The sequence below is a fragment of the Plecotus auritus genome (genome assembly GCF_963455305.1).
Source record: "Plecotus auritus genome assembly, chromosome: 13".
NCBI classification, from domain to species: Eukaryota; Metazoa; Chordata; class Mammalia; order Chiroptera; family Vespertilionidae; genus Plecotus; species Plecotus auritus.
This window is the reverse complement of record NC_137779.1, coordinates 16,066,285-16,084,561: the sequence shown is the minus strand read 5'-3', so window position 1 is coordinate 16,084,561 and position 18,277 is coordinate 16,066,285. Positions and strand designations below refer to the sequence as shown.

Genomic DNA, 18,277 nt, shown 5'->3' with positions numbered 1-18,277 from the left:
CCTGAAAAAGAGGGCAGGTCTGGACAGCACATCACAGCCTTCACGACACTACCCAAGCAATCTAAAAGCAAAGGACTCTAGCTTGCGGCCGGCATGGCTCAGTGGTTGAGCGTTGACCTATGAACCAGGAGGTCATGGTTCGATTCCAGGTCAGGACACATGCCCAGGTTGCAGGCTCGATCCCCAGTAAGGGCCGTGCAGGAGGCAGCCTATCAATGTTTCTCTCTCATCATTGATGTTTCTATCTCTTCCTCTCTAAAATCACTAAAAATATATTTTTTATAAAAATAAATAAATAAGAGCAAGGGATTCTAAACTCATTATTTGGATAGCACTGCAAGCATATTTTCTATTGTTTCAGGATTTCAAAAAACAAGTTTTCCTGATACCTTTCAAAATTGGTTTAATATCTGGTTTATCAAACTGAGCCCTACTTTTTAGTAATAAAATATTTATTTTTTTAAAAAAATATATATTATATCTTATTGATATTTTACAGAGAGAGGAAGGGAGGGGGATAGAGAGCAAGAAACATCAATCAGCTGCCTCCTGCACACCTCCCACTGGGGATGTGCCCACAACCAAGGTACATGCCCTTGACCGGAATCGAACCCGGGGCCCTTCAGTCCGCAGGCCGACGCTCTATCCACTGAGCCAAACGGGTTTCGGCAGTAATAAAATATTTAATTCTTGGTCAGAAACCTCTGAGACAGGTGTCTTTGGGGATAGAGTAATAGCAGACTTCATATTATATCTGACCTTTGGGGACAGTATGTTTATACACTTCCCATGGTGACCTCTTGGTCTTGGAATGTTGATAATTCTTGGCTAGGGTGACTAGTAATGAGAGTGATGACGCTTAAGATGTTAGTTACAATAACGTCACCACCCAGCAGGCTTTTATTTTTGGCTCTACACAAAAACACTGCTTATTCCCAAGAACATTTCATTCACAAAAATAAGGTCACATTCTGAAGTATTGTATTTTGCATGTTTGGTCTCTTTTGTGAGCCTCCCAGGCATAAATGTCACTCCCAGAGGCTATATTTGTCAAAAGCACTTCAGCTTGCAAATGAGTTTATCCACATCACAAATTGGTACAAAATGGGTCATTGTTATATGTTTATTACAGATACATATGGCCACCCCAGAAAAATCTGATACTGGGCTCAAAGTGGTAGCTAAGTGACCATGATCTCTCTCGTTTTAATATTTGATCAGGCAGAGGAAAATAGGACTAAAAATGAAAAGCCAAAGTCCTAGTCCTATGTGTGTAACGTGCTCTTTAGACATATCCCCAGGCAAGGGGGCTGCATGTAGGAAATTAGTACCTGGCTCCTGTATGGCCTCCTCTCCTTCCCAGCAAGCAAGCACACGGGAATGATCTTACAGGAAGAAAACCCACAGTTTTAAGAAAATGTGGCACCTGGTGGAAAACTCAAGTTGATTTGAGGAATCAAGAGAAACTACTGGGCTAATTTTATGGAGAAATTAGGAAAGTCACTGTTTAGTGGGTTTGAGAACAACAGCGAAAGGGAATGGTGTCATGTTTAAAGGCAGAAGGACAGCAGGACATCAAGAACAGCCATATCTGGACCTAATGTATATCCTGCATTTCAGGGATTTGGTGGACCTTTCAGGGGTCTTGGGATAGGAGTGAATGTATTTTGCATGTGAAAAGGAAGAGCAGCCCTGGCTGGTTTGGCTCAATGGATAGAGCGTCTGCCTGCGGACTGAAAGGTCCCAGGTTCGATTCCGGTCAAGGGCACATGCCTGGGTTGCAGGCTCGATCCCCAGTGGGGGGCGTGCAGGAGGCAGCCAGTCAATGATTATCTCTCATCATTGATGTTTCGATCTCTCTCCCTCACCCTTCCTCTCTGAAATCAATAAAAATATATTTTAAAAAAAGAAAAGGAAGAGCAAACTACACTCAATTGAATTACTGGTTCTTCACAAATTTTCACTACCCTCTAGCAGCATTATGGGCACATGAGGTCATTGCTATGATTGCATGGTGAGCAGTGTATTTCCTCACTTCTTGACTTTGGGCTTGGTCAGATGACTTTCTTTGGTGAATGAACTGTCAATGGAAGTATTATGAGTAAAAGCTTGAAATATTCTCCCATTTTGGCTTTTCCAGCTTGTGCTTCTGTGACCACCATGAGAAGAGCATGCCCTGGGGAGCCCTTTCAGCATCGGCTCAAATCGGACACATGCCACAGAGATACTACAATTTACCTTTAGGCTCTGACCTTCCCCAGCCAACCCACAGGTCCTCAGCTTAAAGCAGCTTAAACCTGGACCTAATCTTAGGTCTGGAGTCCCACCTAGCTCCAGCTAAAGTGCTTCTGATCCACAAACCCCTGAAAAAAAAAAATACATCACTGTGCAGCATTAATGTGGCAATGACGGAAGGACCGAAACAGAGGTAATTGCAATAATTCTCACAGGAGATGATGGGAACTACCAGCAGGGTAGTAACAGTAGAAGAGGTCAGATTCTGGGTGTGTTATATAAATGGAGCCTGCAGGTCTTGCCGATAAACTGTAAATGAGGTGTGAGAGAAAGAGAGGAGGCGAGGATGAATTCTACCTTTTTGGCTTGAGCAAATAGAAGAATAGAATGGTCATTTTCTGGATTGTAGGCTCGAGTCCCAGTGGGGGGTGTGCAGGATCAATGTTGATGTTTCTCTCTCATCAATGTTTCTCTCTCTCCCTCTCCCTTCCTCTCTCTAAAATAAATAAAAGAACATATTTAACCCCCCCCAAGAGTATTATTCCTATGTGTTGTTATAAAACCACATTCATGCCTCTCTACCTTCTCCTCTTCCTATTCCTCCTTCACCAAAAACATCACTGCCATTAGATCACTAGAAGTGTGTGTGTGTGTGTGTGTGTGTGTGTGTGTGTGTGTGTGCTGGAAAGCACAGTGTTAATCATTTTACAGGCATAACAGAATTATTCTATAAGTTAACTGGTATTTCCCTCCTCCCCACCCCCTGAGTATATACTCACTAGGGGAAAAAGTCTCAGGACTAGGAAGCTAAGTCTTTGCATTACAGAAATTCTGGGTCCCGTTGATAATCCCCCAAGCAGGATGGCTTAGAGAAGAAACAGGGTTGGAGGCTGGTTCTTTAAATGCAGTAAGGAATGAGCAGCTGGATTTTTTCCCTCCAAGTCTGGGAGGGGGGCATTAAGGATGGAAGGAAGGGGTCCAGTGTATATTAGTGACTTGTGTTTAGCTAGCATGTAAGCGCTAGTAAGACCCGGGATGGGGGAAGGCTGTCCAGAGGTGAGTGAAGATTGGAGAATGGATGCCACAATCTTGAAAGCATTGGTATAAGCCATCTGTATTTCAGTGGAGATCGCTTGGGTAAATGTCTGTTGTGGAGCTCCATGACAGGGAAGGCCTACAGGGACCTGAAAAAAACATTGCTTTGCAGAAAGAGAAAGTCTGAGCTTAAGACAGAGATCTAGGCGTTTGCAGGAGACCACTCGTTATGCATAACCTATGGCTGTTTTAGAAACTCCTCAAGGACGAGCCACAGGCATGTTGTTGAGCTTTGGGGACCAATGGCGCTGTGACTGTGAACTAAGAGGTATAATGCTAGAACCCACGCACGGGACATCCAATGTAGTGCAGACAGGACCCTGAACCAGCCAGGATACCACGTCGGTCTGCTGGACAAGGCTGCATCTTTGTGGTAGAAGGCAAAGGCATTATATGGTGAGAGTCTGCTTTCTCTCCATTTTCTTTTGGGAAAGGAACTGTATCTTTTGGTGTAAGACATGAGCCTTGCAGTTTCTTGAATATTCAGGAGCGGGGAGGCCTCAAAAAGGAGAGACTGAACTTTCTAAAAATAAGGCACCAGGCTTGGTTTGCCAAAGTTTGTGATTTTGTGATGAAGGTATTACCATTTCTCCATTAAAGAAATGTGGGAGGCCCAGCTGGCGTGGCTCAGTGGTTGAGTGTCAACCTATGCACCAGGAGGTCACGGTTTGATTTGCAGTCAGGGCACATGCCCGAGTTGTGGGCTCAATCCCTAGTAGGGGGCGTGCAGCAAGCAGCTGATCAATAATTCTCTCTCATCTTTGATGTTTCTATCTCTCTCTCCCTCTCCCTTCCTCTCTGAAATCAATAAAAATATATATTTTTAAAAAAGAAATGTGGTAAGTTTTAGCTGAAGAAGAGAGTATTTATGATGTTATGATAGCTTTTGTTTTTTTCAAATATGATGCATTAGTCTTATTCTGTGTTGTTTTGGAGAGCAAGATAATAAAAAACTGTCAGCTGCATAAATGTAAGAACAGATATTCACTACCAAAACCCAGCACACGAATTCTGCTCAATACAGTTTTTAATGAATGATTGAATGCAGGCATGCCAGATGAAAACTTATAAGGAGGCAGATTTTTGACTCAGCTTTATCTTCTAATAATTCAAGTTATTCTAGAATTAACTGGACTACCCCCGAAAGGCAGTGAGATTCTCTATCACTACGCATGAAACAGGAGCTAAAAGACTGTTGTCAGGGATGTGGTAGAGAGGACTTGTTCATTAGGTAATGGTTAGACCACATAACCTCTGAGATCTCTGAAAACTCATACATTCCAGTTCTAAATCCAAGGGTCTCTATACATAGACTCAGAGAAGTGTAAATAAGACTTATGATCTCAGAGAAATCTTCAAGAGCATGTGTTCAATGGCATGTTTATTAAACAAATGCTGATGGCAGATTTTCACAACAGCAGCCAACGTTATTTCACTACATTGAATCTCCCTTACTAAGAAAAAAACGACAATCACAACATGGTTGATGGATTTGAATGATTTTTTCATGTTTTCTGGGGGGCAAAACCAGTCTCCTCAGTTGTCTTCCTGTGTTTTCTCTTCAGGCTCCTCTTGTTTCATTTTCTTCACCTCCTCTCTGGCTAAGTGTCCCCGGAACATTGCTTGGATTTTGACGGCAGCCAGCTCCTCTTTTTCCTTATCTTCATCAGAAGGTTCCTGCATGGAAAGGAGAAAAAGAGACTTTGTAAACATCCCACAAAGTATTTATTTTTAAGATTTTTAATTTTTAAATTTTATTTTTAATAATATTTTTATTGATTTTCAGAGAGGGGGTAAGGGAGAGGGAGAGAGAGAGAGAGAGAGAGAGAGAGAGAGAGAGAGAGAGAGAGAGAGAGAGAGAGAGAGAGAAACAGTGATGTGAGAGTGGAACATGGATTGGCTGCCTCCTGCATGCCCCCTATCAGGGATTGAACCTTCTACCCAGGCACATGCCCTGACTGGGAATCAAACCGGCAAACTTTTGGTGCACAGGACAATTCCCAACCAACTGAGCAACACCATCCAGGGCCCCATACAGTATTTTGATGCCATAAGAAAGAATGCATACAAAAAAATAGTGCATACATTTAATCAATTTAGGGATGTAACAATCGAGATATGTTGCTTCCTGAGGAAATTTTATATAAATATATATATTGTCACGTTGTCTATGTACCAAATGGTAAATGCCAAAATAGCAGGCATTATGTTTTGTCATTCTTTAATACGTCTCTACATTAAATCATCGTTGCCAATGTTTTCCCTCCAAAATAGCTCCTATTTAACAGTTTCCTGAGCAATAACATTTTTTTTGGGGGGGGGGGGGAAATAAGTAAGAATCCTGGAAGCATGGTAAAAATGTCAAGAAGAACAGCAAATGTGCTGTTTCAAAATAATCATGATTACATAAAATGAAATGAAGTGTTAATTTCTTTTTTTTAAAAAATATATTTTATTGATTTTTTACAGAGAGGAAGGGATAGGGAGAGAAAGCTAGAAACATTGATGAGAGAGAAACATCAATCAGCTGCCTCCTGCACACCTCCTACTGGGGATGTGCCCGCAACCAAGGTACATGCCCTTGACCGGAATCGAACATGGGACCTTTGAGTCCGTAGGCCGATGCTCTGTCCACTGAGCCAAACCGGCTAGGGCTGAAGAGTTAATTTCTTAATTTCTCAATAACTAGCTAACCAAAAGCACACATTTAGAGTGCCAGAGAGAAACCTACTTAGTCCATTAATGTCAGTTTTAGTATGATTGGTTTAACTTCTGTGGGTTTTTTGTTGTTGTTAATCCTCAACCGAGGATATTTTTCCATTGATTTTTAGGGAGAGTGGAAGAGAGAGGGAAAGACAGAGAGAAACATCGATGTGAGAGAAACACATTGATTGGTTGCCCCCTGCATGCATCCCGACCAGGGAAAGAGCCTGCAACCAAGGTACATTTCCTTGACTGGAATGGAGCCCGGGATCCTTTCGTCCGCAGGCTCTATCCACTGAGCCAAACCGGCTAGGGCTGGTTTAACTTTTGTGTCTAGCTTTTGGTTTGTTTTTAAATTTAGGTGCAACTTGCAGATAGTGAAATGCATAGATCTTAAGTGTATAACTCAATAGGTTTTAATATTTTAAATTATAAAAGTAATACAGTTAAAAACTTATCACTGGTAGTGAAAGTTTTCTCCCCTTTCCCAAATCCTACCCCTAAGAGGTGACTATTATTATGGGTTGAGTGTATATATTCTTCCAAAATTTATCAATAGACAAAGTATTCATATGGGTACATGCCTTTTTGTTTTAAAAATGAGCTTATGCTATTTACAATGTTCTGTTACTACCTTTTCCATCTAACAGCATATCTTGGTTTTCTTCATCTATGTTATTATTCAGGATATAACTCTGCTCATTCTTTTTTTCGCATGACGCCATTGTATTACCTTGTATTGGTGGGCACTGATTTATTTACTCAGCCTCCTATTGACAGACCTCTGGGTTGTTTACCTCTCCTCTCCCTCTATTACAATAATGAGGCAAAGCTAGCTCTTATTTTTGTTGTTGTTGTTAATCCTCACTCCAGGATATTTTTCCCATTGACTTTTAGACTTTTAGAAAGAGTGAAAGGGAGGGAGAAGAAAGGGAGGGGGAGAGAGAGAGAAACATTGATGAAGAGAGAAACATTGATTGGTTGCCTCCCACACGTGCCCCCACCAGGGGCTGGGGATTGAACCTGCAACCCAGGTATATGCCCCTGACCAGGAATTGAACCTGTGACCTTCAGTGCACAGGTGGACGCTCCAACCACTGAACCACACCAGCTAGGTCTCTTAAACTTTTAAATGCAAACAAAATGGCATAAAGTCCTCTGAGATGATGGCTCAATATGGGCAAGTAAATTATCCTGAGGATGGAAATCAATGGGATCCCAGCTCAAACTCATGAAAAGCTGTGAAAGGGCACCTAGTGAAGATGTAAGGAAACAAAACTCCCTTCCTTCTTTCCCGATCTCCCACTGCGTCTTGTGCCAATGTTAGGCTAAGCTGTACGATATAATCCTGGAATAACTTATAAAGGTTACAGGGAAAAGTTATGCCCCACTGGGCAGGAAGTAAGGTATTCCTTGAGGGGATGTCCATTTTAGGTGTCAATTATTGGGTAACCAATTGGGACATGAAAAGGAACTCAGAAGTTTGGCCTTCAGTATTGTGGAGAGTGAGCTCTTCTTTCTCATAGGCTTGGTCCTCTTGAGTGTGGACTGTGAAAATTACAGACAGTGATATGTTGGTAAATGCTTAAAAACTGGCTCTCCAGAAAAAAAAAAGTCCTGATTCATTCCATTTGTCATGGTCTTAATACTCCTTCTATGGCTGATTTCAAGCTACCAAAGTGACATTACCATGCACAGGGTTGTGGAGAGATGTACTCTACCCTCTTCCGAAAGGTGAAAGCTGGCTCTAGCGCACCAGGGAATACAGGACTCATATAGGCATCTACCCAGGTCTCCTACTTAGATGTGGGCTGTCAGGCAGGAAGTCGTTTTTGTAGAGGGCAATGCATGGAAGGCAAGACACATTGTGTAAAGCCATTTCATTCGGTTGCATAATTCCCTGTGAGTTTCCTTTGTCATCTCGGAACCTTTGCCACTGTGTGGTGTGACATCATCACTGAGCGAAAAGCTCCCAAACTGGAAAGTGAATCTGAAGGGTCAAGCCTGAGGCTGGTGAGTTCTGCCTGTTCTTCCCCTTGAGGAGATTTTTCCATCTGTTGATAATCTTGGGAAATAAGATTTTATTTTTAAAGGGAAGAATGAATTTTTCTTTATAAGAGGCATGACTAAAAATGATCCACCAGTTAGTTTATTACTGATGTTAGTTATCTAGAAAGCAAAATCACAATTTTAACAACAATGGATAACAGACTAGATTCATATTTAGAGTATGCTTATAAATTGAGTGATATTCTTTCCAATAGTGCATGGAAAATTTAACTTACTAAGGCTGTGTCTGATTTCTCCACTTTCTCAGCTGTCTGAGACTTTTCTTTCTCAGCTGGTTCTTGCTCCTGGAGAGAGGGGAGAGGACCAAACAGGCAATATTTCAAAAAAAAATAGTAGTCTTGGATCAAGCTGCTTAAAGGTAATGAAATATTACTTTAAGTTATTGAGAAGAAGTGGTAATTAAATACATACTGATTTTTAACAAGGAAAATGGGTGGAAAAAGAACAAATAAATGAAAACTCTCAAGGGAATATGCATAAGTATTAAAGACGAAGGAACTGGTAAAAAAAAAATGTTTGCTTTTTTGCTTCTCGAAAGTATATGACATAGTTTTATATTCAAAACAAGCTATTGTCTTATACTAAAAGTTGATAAGATGCTGTAATGAATCCTAACAGTATAAAGAAGAGGTGGCAATAGTTTCTAAAATAGAAACAAAATAAATGTCATTTGTGTTGCATAGTTTGGAATCCAGTTGACTTTTTAATGAAGTTTGTAGATTTAAATCTAAGTCAAAAGAGTACGTTCTGTTGTGGGGGATGATTTAAATAGAAAAAGGGAAGCCAGTTCTGCCTGCTTTTACATTGTTATGGAATCTTTTTCCAAAATAGAGACATTGCTAATTCCCAACTTATGGGAATAGCTTCCTTAATCCATAAATGAAAAGACAAATAGGCTAATCAAATAAAGTCTTTAGAATTCAAAAGAGAAGCAGCTGATATAGCACCAATATTTTAAAATTTTCAACATTTTTCTTTGATTCCAATAAAGCATGAACACAGAGAATCTAGTTAAATGGAAATAAACAGAACATTTATCTTATCTGGCAGGCACAAATGGATGGAAACTTACTTCTGAACTCATGGAATAGGTGACAGATATTTCCCCAGGAAATTCCCCAAATCTACTGTGGAACACCATCAAAACTTGAACTGTGTTAATTCCTTTTCATTCAAATATGTGTGGGTGCTTTGTGGCTAATGGTTTATCACAGCTGTCTAGAGTAGTGCTTTCTCAGACTTTAATGTACCTACATTTTACCTTTGGGGAACTTGTTAAAATTCAACTTCTGATTTGTAGACCTGCAGTAGGGTCCTAGACTGAATGAATTTCTACCAAGTTCTTAGTTGATGCCAATAAAGCTGTGTTCCACACAGCTTTTCTCAACCAGTATTTCTTATCTGGCCCACAGAACACAGAATATTTTAAGTAATTATTGTCTCAATTCTCTCCAAAATGATGCATTAACTATGGTGAAATGATGAAACATTCTTGATACAAAGGAGAGACATTGATTCCTTACATGAAATGTGTGCCTTCTAGTTAGGACTTAATTATTTTAAGGAACCTAGGTTGAGAAAGACTGGTTCTAAGAATGCTAGTAAAGAGAAGATAGGTTTAGTCTCTGAACAGATTAGCTTTATACAGAAAATTCTATCTACCATTACCATCTTTAATTCTATTCAGTCTTTTGTAAAGTGCAATGACAATGAAATAATTGGACGAACAGTGTTTTATTTTATGAAATATCATTAATTAATTCAACAAATACTTATCATCTGTGACTGCTAAGCACTGATGCCCAATAAAATTTGAATAAATGAGACTAATTATTCTATAACTGCCATTACATTCTTCCTGTTGATCATCTTTAAATTTAAACTATGTATCTGGAATGATTCAGATACTTTAGAAAAGAATGTCTCATCAGAAAGAACATTACAATTAAGAAGCTTTAATGAGATATTTTGGATGCCTCTCACAATTTATATGAGTCTGGGGAGATCCCAATAATCTCTGTTTTGGAGGCAGGGAAAAGAAATAACCAAATCCATTAGTTTCACAGGACCATACCTTGAATGCATGGTTGTTATAGAAGCGGTCGTCCACTTTACTTCCCCATTCTGCTGGATCGAAGTTGGTTTCTAAATAATAAAAATATAATAATTTTGGACTTATTTTGAGTTCATTAAAGTAAATCTAAAGTAACACAAAATAAGCTTTTTCAAATCACAGGTTCATTGATGCCAGTTAAAAGTCTTATTGCTGTTATACATAGCTTAGCACTGCAGATTTAACCAGTGATCATTAAATATATGCTGATGAATTAAACATTAGATGAGCCATTGGGTATATTTAGAAAGACAGTAAAAAACTGCCTTCACAAATTTATAACAAAATGGGAAAGAGAGAGAGAAAAAACAAATGCCAATACTTAAATATAAGTATAGAAACTTGAATTAGTAAACACATGAATTAGTAAACACAGAAAAATGTATACAAATAAATGCTAAATAGTAAGGAAGTTTGGAAAAGTGAAGGATGAGAACATTTTTTAAAAAATTAAGATATAGCCAAAACCGGTTTGGCTCAGTGGATAGAGCGTCGGCCTGCGAACTGAGGGGTCCTAGGTTCAATTCCGGTCAAGGGCATGTAACTTGGTTGCGGGCACATCCCCAGTGGGAGGTGTGCAGGAGGCAGCTGATCGGTGTTTCTCTCTCATCGATGTTTCTGACTATCTATCACTCTTCCTTCCTCTCTGTAAAAAATCAATAAAATATATTTAAAAAAAAAATTGAGATATAGCCCTAACTGATTTGGCTCAGTGGATAGAGCATCGGCCTGCGGACTGAAAGGTCCCAGGTTTGACTCCGTTCAAGGGCATGTACCTGGGTTGCGGGCACATCCCCAGTAGGAGGTGTGCAGGAGGCAGCTGATCGATGTTCCTCTCTCATCGATGTTTCTAACTCTCTATCCCTCTCCCTTCCTCTCTGTAAAAAATCTATAAAATATATTAAAAAAAATTGAGGCATATTAGCCCGGCCAGCGTGGCTCAGTGGTTGAGTGTTGACCTATGAACCAGGAAGTCATGGCTGATATTACTTTATCTACAAATATTTATTTCAGTATGCATCACTAAGATATAGACACAATATCATTATCATACCTTAAAATACCAACAATAATTTCTTAATATTAACTATCCCAATCCCCCCCCATTGTCTAATCTTTTTATTTAATTTTTACTGTTGTTTGAATCAGACCCAAACAATGGGCACACACAGCCTTTTATTATGTCTTTTACATCTCTGCTCATTGAAAGCTACCTACCTCCCACCCCATATTTTTTCCTTGAAATTTATTTGTGATGAAATTGGGTCATTTTCCTTTGGAGTTTTCCATAGTTTAGATAGTTTTTATTCCATTCCCATGATGCTTTTTAACAAGTTCCTCTGCCTTTGAACTTTCTATAGACTGCTAGTTAGATCTACAGTTCAATCTGATTCAGGTCTGATTGTTTTGGGCAAGAATATAGGTAGTGCAGTGTAATACTGTCAGGAGATACATAGTACCTGATTGTCTCTCTTTATAATTTTTATGGACCCATTGATGATTCCTTAGATAATTTCTTTAGTTGTTGCATAATGGCAGGGTTCTAATTTTATTATTACTTCATTTCTGGAGTACTCAATAAAAAACAACAACAAAAAAAACTTTTCCTCATCAACTATTTGGTTACCCTGAAATACAGTTCTTACAGAAAAGATAGGTTAAAGGTTTGATTCTTTTCCTTTATTTACCAATTTCCACAATAATCAGTGGGTTCCTTAGGATTCTCTTAAGGAGCTTTTTTTTTTTTTTTACCATTATGAACTCATGAATATTTAAAAAATTGGATGAATTTAAATTCATTACATTTATTATTCTTTTTAATCATCACCCAAGGATATTTTTCCATTGATTTTTCGAGAGTGGAAGAGAGAGGGAAAGACAGAGAGAAACATGTTTCTCTCACATAGATTGGTTGCCTCCTGCACAAGCCCCAACCAGGCCCAGGCTGGGGAGGAGCCTGCAACCAAGGTACGTGCCCTGGACTGGACTTGAACCTGGGACCCTTAGTTTCGCAGGCCAACGCTCTATCCACTGAGCCAAACTGGCTAGAGCACATTTATTATTCTTACTGATGCTCCTGTTATCCAAAACTGTCCAGTAGGGGTTTATTTGGGTTCTTAGATGCTCTTGAGTTCTTTGGAAACAACTCTTAGTAATCTTTGACAGTTTCCTTATTTTCTGGGATGGCAAGATGTTCAGGCTCTTCTTCATATTTCCTGCCCAGTTCAAGAAATTACCTCGTTCTCCAAGAAGCCTGTTTCCTGGGGAAATGGTAGTTAGAGCCTATAGTGTAGAGGCCAGGTATTCACTGGTACTGGGTTGGTCTTTGTTTTGAGGCCTTTTATGAAAATGTATGGAACTAAAAAATACTTTATTTTTTATGTTTTTATTGATTTCAGAGAGAGGAAGGGAGAGGGAGTAACATCAATAATGAGAGAGAATCATTGATCAGCTGCCTCCCGCATGCCCCCCACAGGGGATTGAGCCCGTAACCCAGGCATGTGCCCTGACTGGGTGTTGAACCCTGACTTCCTGGTTTAACACGCTACTGAACCACATTGACCAGGGCACTTGTTTTATTAAAAAAATAAATAAATAAAAATAATAATAATAAAAAAATATATATATATCATGAGGTCACACTGATATTTTTAAATTCAAATTTAGGATTACAGGATTTTATTTACTTTTTTATATACATAATACATTTATTTTTATATTTATACTAGAGGCCCAATGCACAAAATTCATGCAAGGGGCTCGGCCCGAGGCAATGGTGGCAGCTGCCTCGGCCCTCGCAGCCCTTCCTTCGTCTGGAAGGTCGTCTGGTCTAATTAGCATATTATGCTTTTATTATTATAGATAACTTTATTTTTATATTTTAAATTTTAAATTCAAATTTAGGATTACAGGATCTTATCAACTTTATATTTGTAAATCATTTTTCTTACATTAAAAATCTTATTCCTAATTACAGTAGGAGAGTTACTTATTTGCTATGTCCTACAATTGTAAAAAATAATTATAGGATAACTATATTATAATATTAACAAGAATTACTAAAAATAATTTAAGATATGTTAAAATTCATTTTGTTTTAAGGCTATAGCCATTAGGGATGTACAAATTATCTACATAATAAAAACCCAGTGGTCATAATGCTATAATGACCAAAGACCCCGACCCACAGGTTGAGAACCACTGCGCAGTGGTTCTCAACCTTTCTAATGCCGCGACCCTTTAATATAGTTCCTCATGTTGTGCTGACCCCCAACCATAAAATTACTTTCGTTGCTACTTCATAACTGTAATTTTGCTACCGTTATGAATCATAATGTAAATATCTGTGTTTTCCGATGGTCTTAGGCGACCCTGCTAGAGGTTCTCAACCTGTGGGTCGCGCCATTGCCTCGGGCCGAGCCCCTTGCATGAATTTTGTGCATTGGGCCTCTAGTATAAATATAAAAATAAATGTATTATGTATATAAAAAAGTAAATAAAATCCTGTAATCCTAAATTTGAATTTAAAAATATCAGTGTGACCTCATTATATATATATATATATATTTTTTTTAATAAAACAAGTGCCCTGGCCAATGTAGTTCAGTAGCGTGTTGAACCAGGAGGTCAGGGTTCAACACCCAGTCAGGGCACATGCCTGGGTTACGGGCTCAATCCCCTGTGGGGGGCATGCGGGAGGCAGCTGATCGATGGTTCTCTCTCATTATTGATGTTACTATTTCTCCCTCTCCCTTCCTCTCTCTGAAATCAATAAAAACATAAAAAATAAAGTATTTTTTAGTTCCATACATTTTCATAAAACCCACAGGTTGAGAACCGCTAGCAGGGTCGCCTAAGACCATCTGAAAACACAGATATTTACATTACGATTCATAACAGTAGCAAAATTACAGTTATGAAGTAGCAACGAAAATAATTTTATGGTTGGGGGTCACCTCAACATGAGGAACTGTATTAAAGGGTCACGGCATTAGAAAGGTTGAGAACCACTGCTCTAGAGGTAAATGTCATTTTAAAAGATTTAAAATATAAATGAACCGTTATGTATTCATATCAACACTCCTTTATTAGATAATGGCATACTACACATACTTTTTGCACCTTACTTTTTTCACTTAATATATCTTGAAGATCACTCCATAGCATCTTATAGAGATCTTCCTCATTGTTTTTTTTAAGCTGTATATTATTCTATTGTGTAGATGTACTCTAGTTTATTCAATAAATACCTATTATGGGTATTTGGGTTGCTTCCTCAAATAACAATGCAATGAAAAGTAAAGAAGTGGAATTTCTGGGTCATTGCCATTTCCCCTCCTTGGGATTGTATCAAACTGGAATGGGCAAACTTTTGGCTTTTTGCCAATCTGATGAGTAGGTACTGGTGGTGGGGTGATGGTACCCTCGTGTAGTTTTGATATGGGCCTCTATTATTATGAGTTAATTTAAGTAGGCTTTAATATGTTAAGGGCCATTTGCATTTATTTTTTAAAATATTTTTTAATAGATTTGAGAGAATGAGATGCAGAGAGTAACATCCATTTGCTGTCTCCTGCATGCCATGCCCCCACTGGCATGTGACTGGAATGGGAATCGAACCAGCGGCCTCTTGGTGCATGGGATGATACTCAACAGAGCGAAACTGGCCAGGGCCATTTGCATTTATTTTTGTATAAACTCATGTCACTTGCCCATTTTTTTATATAGCATTGTTGGGCTTTTTTCTCACTGTTTTTACAAGCTGTTTATTTATTAGGTTGATTAACCAGTTGAGATATAAATTGCAAACATTTTTTTCTCAGTTTGTCATTGTAGTTTTATTTTCCTTATGGCAATTTTTGTCATGTAATATTGTCAATTTTATCTCCATCTTTTTCCTAATTGCTCTTGGATTTTTAAGTAATTACAGCAACTTGGTTAGCAGTCCCCTCCCCCGCTTCATGTTATAGAGAAAATTTATCCACATTTTCTTCTAGTATTTGTAGGTTTCATTTCAAAAAATATTTAAATATTTGATCAATTTGGAACTTATCCTGGTGTATCATGTAAGGAATAGATCTAATTTTAACTTTTTCCATCATTCTTATATCATTTAATAAAAGCCCACCTTTTGTCTAGTGATTTTAAGATGCCACTTATTTAATTTACTAACATACTTCCTGTCACAAAAATAAAAATTAAGACTAGTAATTACCTATGAGGAATGCTGGTAAGGAGACTGGCCTAGAGGACTTTATTCTTCCCACTTGGAGAGACCAAATCCTAATACTTGTATCAGTTAGAAAACTCAGCTTTGGTTACATGAGAATGGGTATGATGCTTAAAACTTTTTCAAATTTTTCCAATAGTCTTACCCATTTTTATCTGAGTTAGTATTCTGAGACCATTACTCTGAATCACCAATTGCCTTAATTATTATGATCCAGTAACAATGACTCAAATGTTTTGTAAGAGGATGTCTTTAAGGTCTAAATTTAAATAAAGGACTAAAGACATTTTACTCATTAATTTATAAAATAAAGTTATAACAAAATTAATGTTTGTTACCCTAAAGGATTTCTCTCCCTAGCTTTTTTAGTGGCACTGAAGTTTCAGATTGTGCAACAAATATTCAGTGACTGGATATGGAAAAGATCAGCAACATTCAGAAAACGGGCAGAGATTTTGAGCTCTGCCAGGGTAGAGCAAAGAAGACAGGGGAGTATGCAGTGTGTATGGGAGTTGTTTCAATTCAAGCCTTGTTTCCTCCTTCTAAAAAGATTTAAAATTGAATGTTTATTTATTTGTGGTTTCTCTGGGCACCTTTACCACTCTGTTGGAATACTGTAATCAAAAGTAATGATAATAGCTTATATTAAAAACGGTGGCTCCAGTTACACGTTTTAAATAGACAATTATAGCTGTAATAATCCCCATTTTGACCATTAGGTAGGGTCTTGATAGTCATGAACCTTCAAGGCGGGGAATCTGGAAATTTTATTTATGAAAGTGAAGAAGTTGCTTTGGCTCTCAACTAGAGAGTCAGGGTTAGCCTGAATCTCAGTCTCTGAGCAGGATGGAACCTTGGGAGAATGGAAGTTCACTTTTCAAAGCACTTTTTCTCTGTGCCTTTATTGTAGGACAGTTTCATATCCCTCAGCAAATACCAGTTTATATAATCTAAGGCGTGTAGGATTATTTTTTTTTTTTTACCATACTTATACCTTCAAGTAAAAAGAGCAAAAAATGTAAAGGAAAGCACACTCTCCTCCCAGTGAGAACAGATAGTCCACTGCCTTGGGTGTATGGGAACAGCCTGCTGGGAAACGGAGAGCTATCCTAAATGACCTCGTGGGGTCACCTTCCACCCAGCGTGTGCACGAGAGATACAACTAAGAAGGTCTGGGTAATAACTGGTCATCTTCAATAATGTGAAATAATGTGATTTGAGAGAACCTGACAAAAAGGCGTATGTTGTTTCAAACATCAAGAACTGTGACGAAGCTACCTGCCTCATACAAGGCTTTCTGAGGAATAGGGATGGTCTTAAGCAAGTTTCAGCATAAACAAGTACTTAAGTCTCTCTCTTTTTTTTAAATGCCTATTTTTTTTAAAAGCTTACTCTCTCTCTTCTCTAGAAGACTCTCAAAATATGCTGCTGCAAAAGATGGTATATTGTCCGGTTGCTGCCTCAGAATCTCACGTGTCAGCCCTTCAAGAAGATTCCCAAATCCTTGTGGAATTCGGTAGTGGGTGTTGGAGAATGGAATCGACATCTTCTTGGAAGGAACTGCCTATTGTACCTAGAGATTCATCAAAGAGTACTGTCTTTAAATCTGTCTGATTATACTTCTATAATCACAACTATGGCAACAAATTATTTCTGATTACCAAACTTACTGGCCTTCAGTATTTCCCCCCAACACAAACCAAGTCCATCCATTTTGTTCTGAAGAGTTTTGAATTCGTCATTAACAATGCATCATTATTAATTAGAATATTACAAATACAGATTTAATAGATCATTATTTTCATTACAAAAATCACAGATTTACACTATAATATTAAGTACTTTTTCTTTCTCCTTAAAAGGTGAGAGTAATTTTTGCCATCTCACAGGAATTTAGAGAGAATGGTTGCTAAAACTTCACCATAAATTGCCGTAAAGACCCTGTTTAGGGTCTAAAAAAAATTGTTTTAAAAGTCAGACCTGGACCTGGTTCTAGAAATTATTCTAATTTGTTAAATGAGTACGTTTCACACTTAGTCTTTCCCTGGAAGGGGCGGCCGGTCAGGATTTTGCAATACCAGCCTCCCAAGGTCTGGGATTCTTATATTTTCTGGTTTTCTCTTGACCAGATCTTGTCTTCCCGTCTAGGAACCCAAGGGCTGGATTCAGGACAGCTGTCCACCCGCGGCCTGGGCGACGGAGTCTGCAAAAACCACTCAGGCCCGGCCTGTTGTGACGGTTAATGCCGAGTAAGGCCGAAGCTGGGGCAGGGTCTCCCTGGGGGACTAGACGGTTTCGCGAGGCCCGATCGGTGGCGGTTTCTTTAACCCCCTTTTTCGAAGGACCAGGAGATGAGGTATTGAATCCTTTGAGGTTGTGAAACGGACTGGTGAGGCCCTGACCCCATCTGAGTGCCCCTAAGCCGATCTGAGGAGCGGAGGGCGGAGGGCGGTGGGCCAGGGCGGTGGGCGGGGGCCGCACGTCGAGGACCTGGGACTTCACAACGGCCGCCGGCCTCCCATCTGCCCGGGTTCCCGGAATGTGTCGGGGATCCGGAGAGAATACGAGAGGCGAAGGGAAAGGGCGAGGTCTCGGTTTTGGAGAGGAAGTGGGGTAAACCGCCTCACCTCTTGGTTCTCCCAGAGCTGGTGCCGATGGTTCCAGTTGTTTGTTCTCGTTGCTGAGGAACCGTTTTTTTTTTTTTTTACTCTACTACGGCGGCCGAGAAGGGACGAGGGGCGTCCTCTCGGACGGCCGCAGACGGCTTCGCGGACGGCACGGCCTGGAAGGGTGGGGCCAAATGGCCCCGCCCAGTGCCCCGCCCATTCCAG

The 18,277-nt window shown here is 39.3% G+C and overlaps 1 protein-coding gene across 1 annotated transcript; it reads right to left on the bottom strand.

The window, feature by feature from the left end:
* Positions 1-4,813: 4,813 nt before the first annotated feature.
* SPA17 (sperm autoantigenic protein 17) lies at positions 4,814-18,192 on the bottom strand. Its single transcript, XM_080649798.1, has 5 exons — positions 18,074-18,192; positions 16,839-17,019; positions 10,178-10,248; positions 8,319-8,387; positions 4,814-5,007 (listed from the first exon to the last, which is right to left on the bottom strand). Exons 2-5 carry the CDS (start codon positions 16,990-16,992, stop codon positions 4,867-4,869), a joined length of 435 nt encoding a protein of 144 aa, XP_080505924.1. The 5' UTR covers positions 16,993-17,019; positions 18,074-18,192; the 3' UTR covers positions 4,814-4,866.
* Positions 18,193-18,277: the final 85 nt, after the last annotated feature.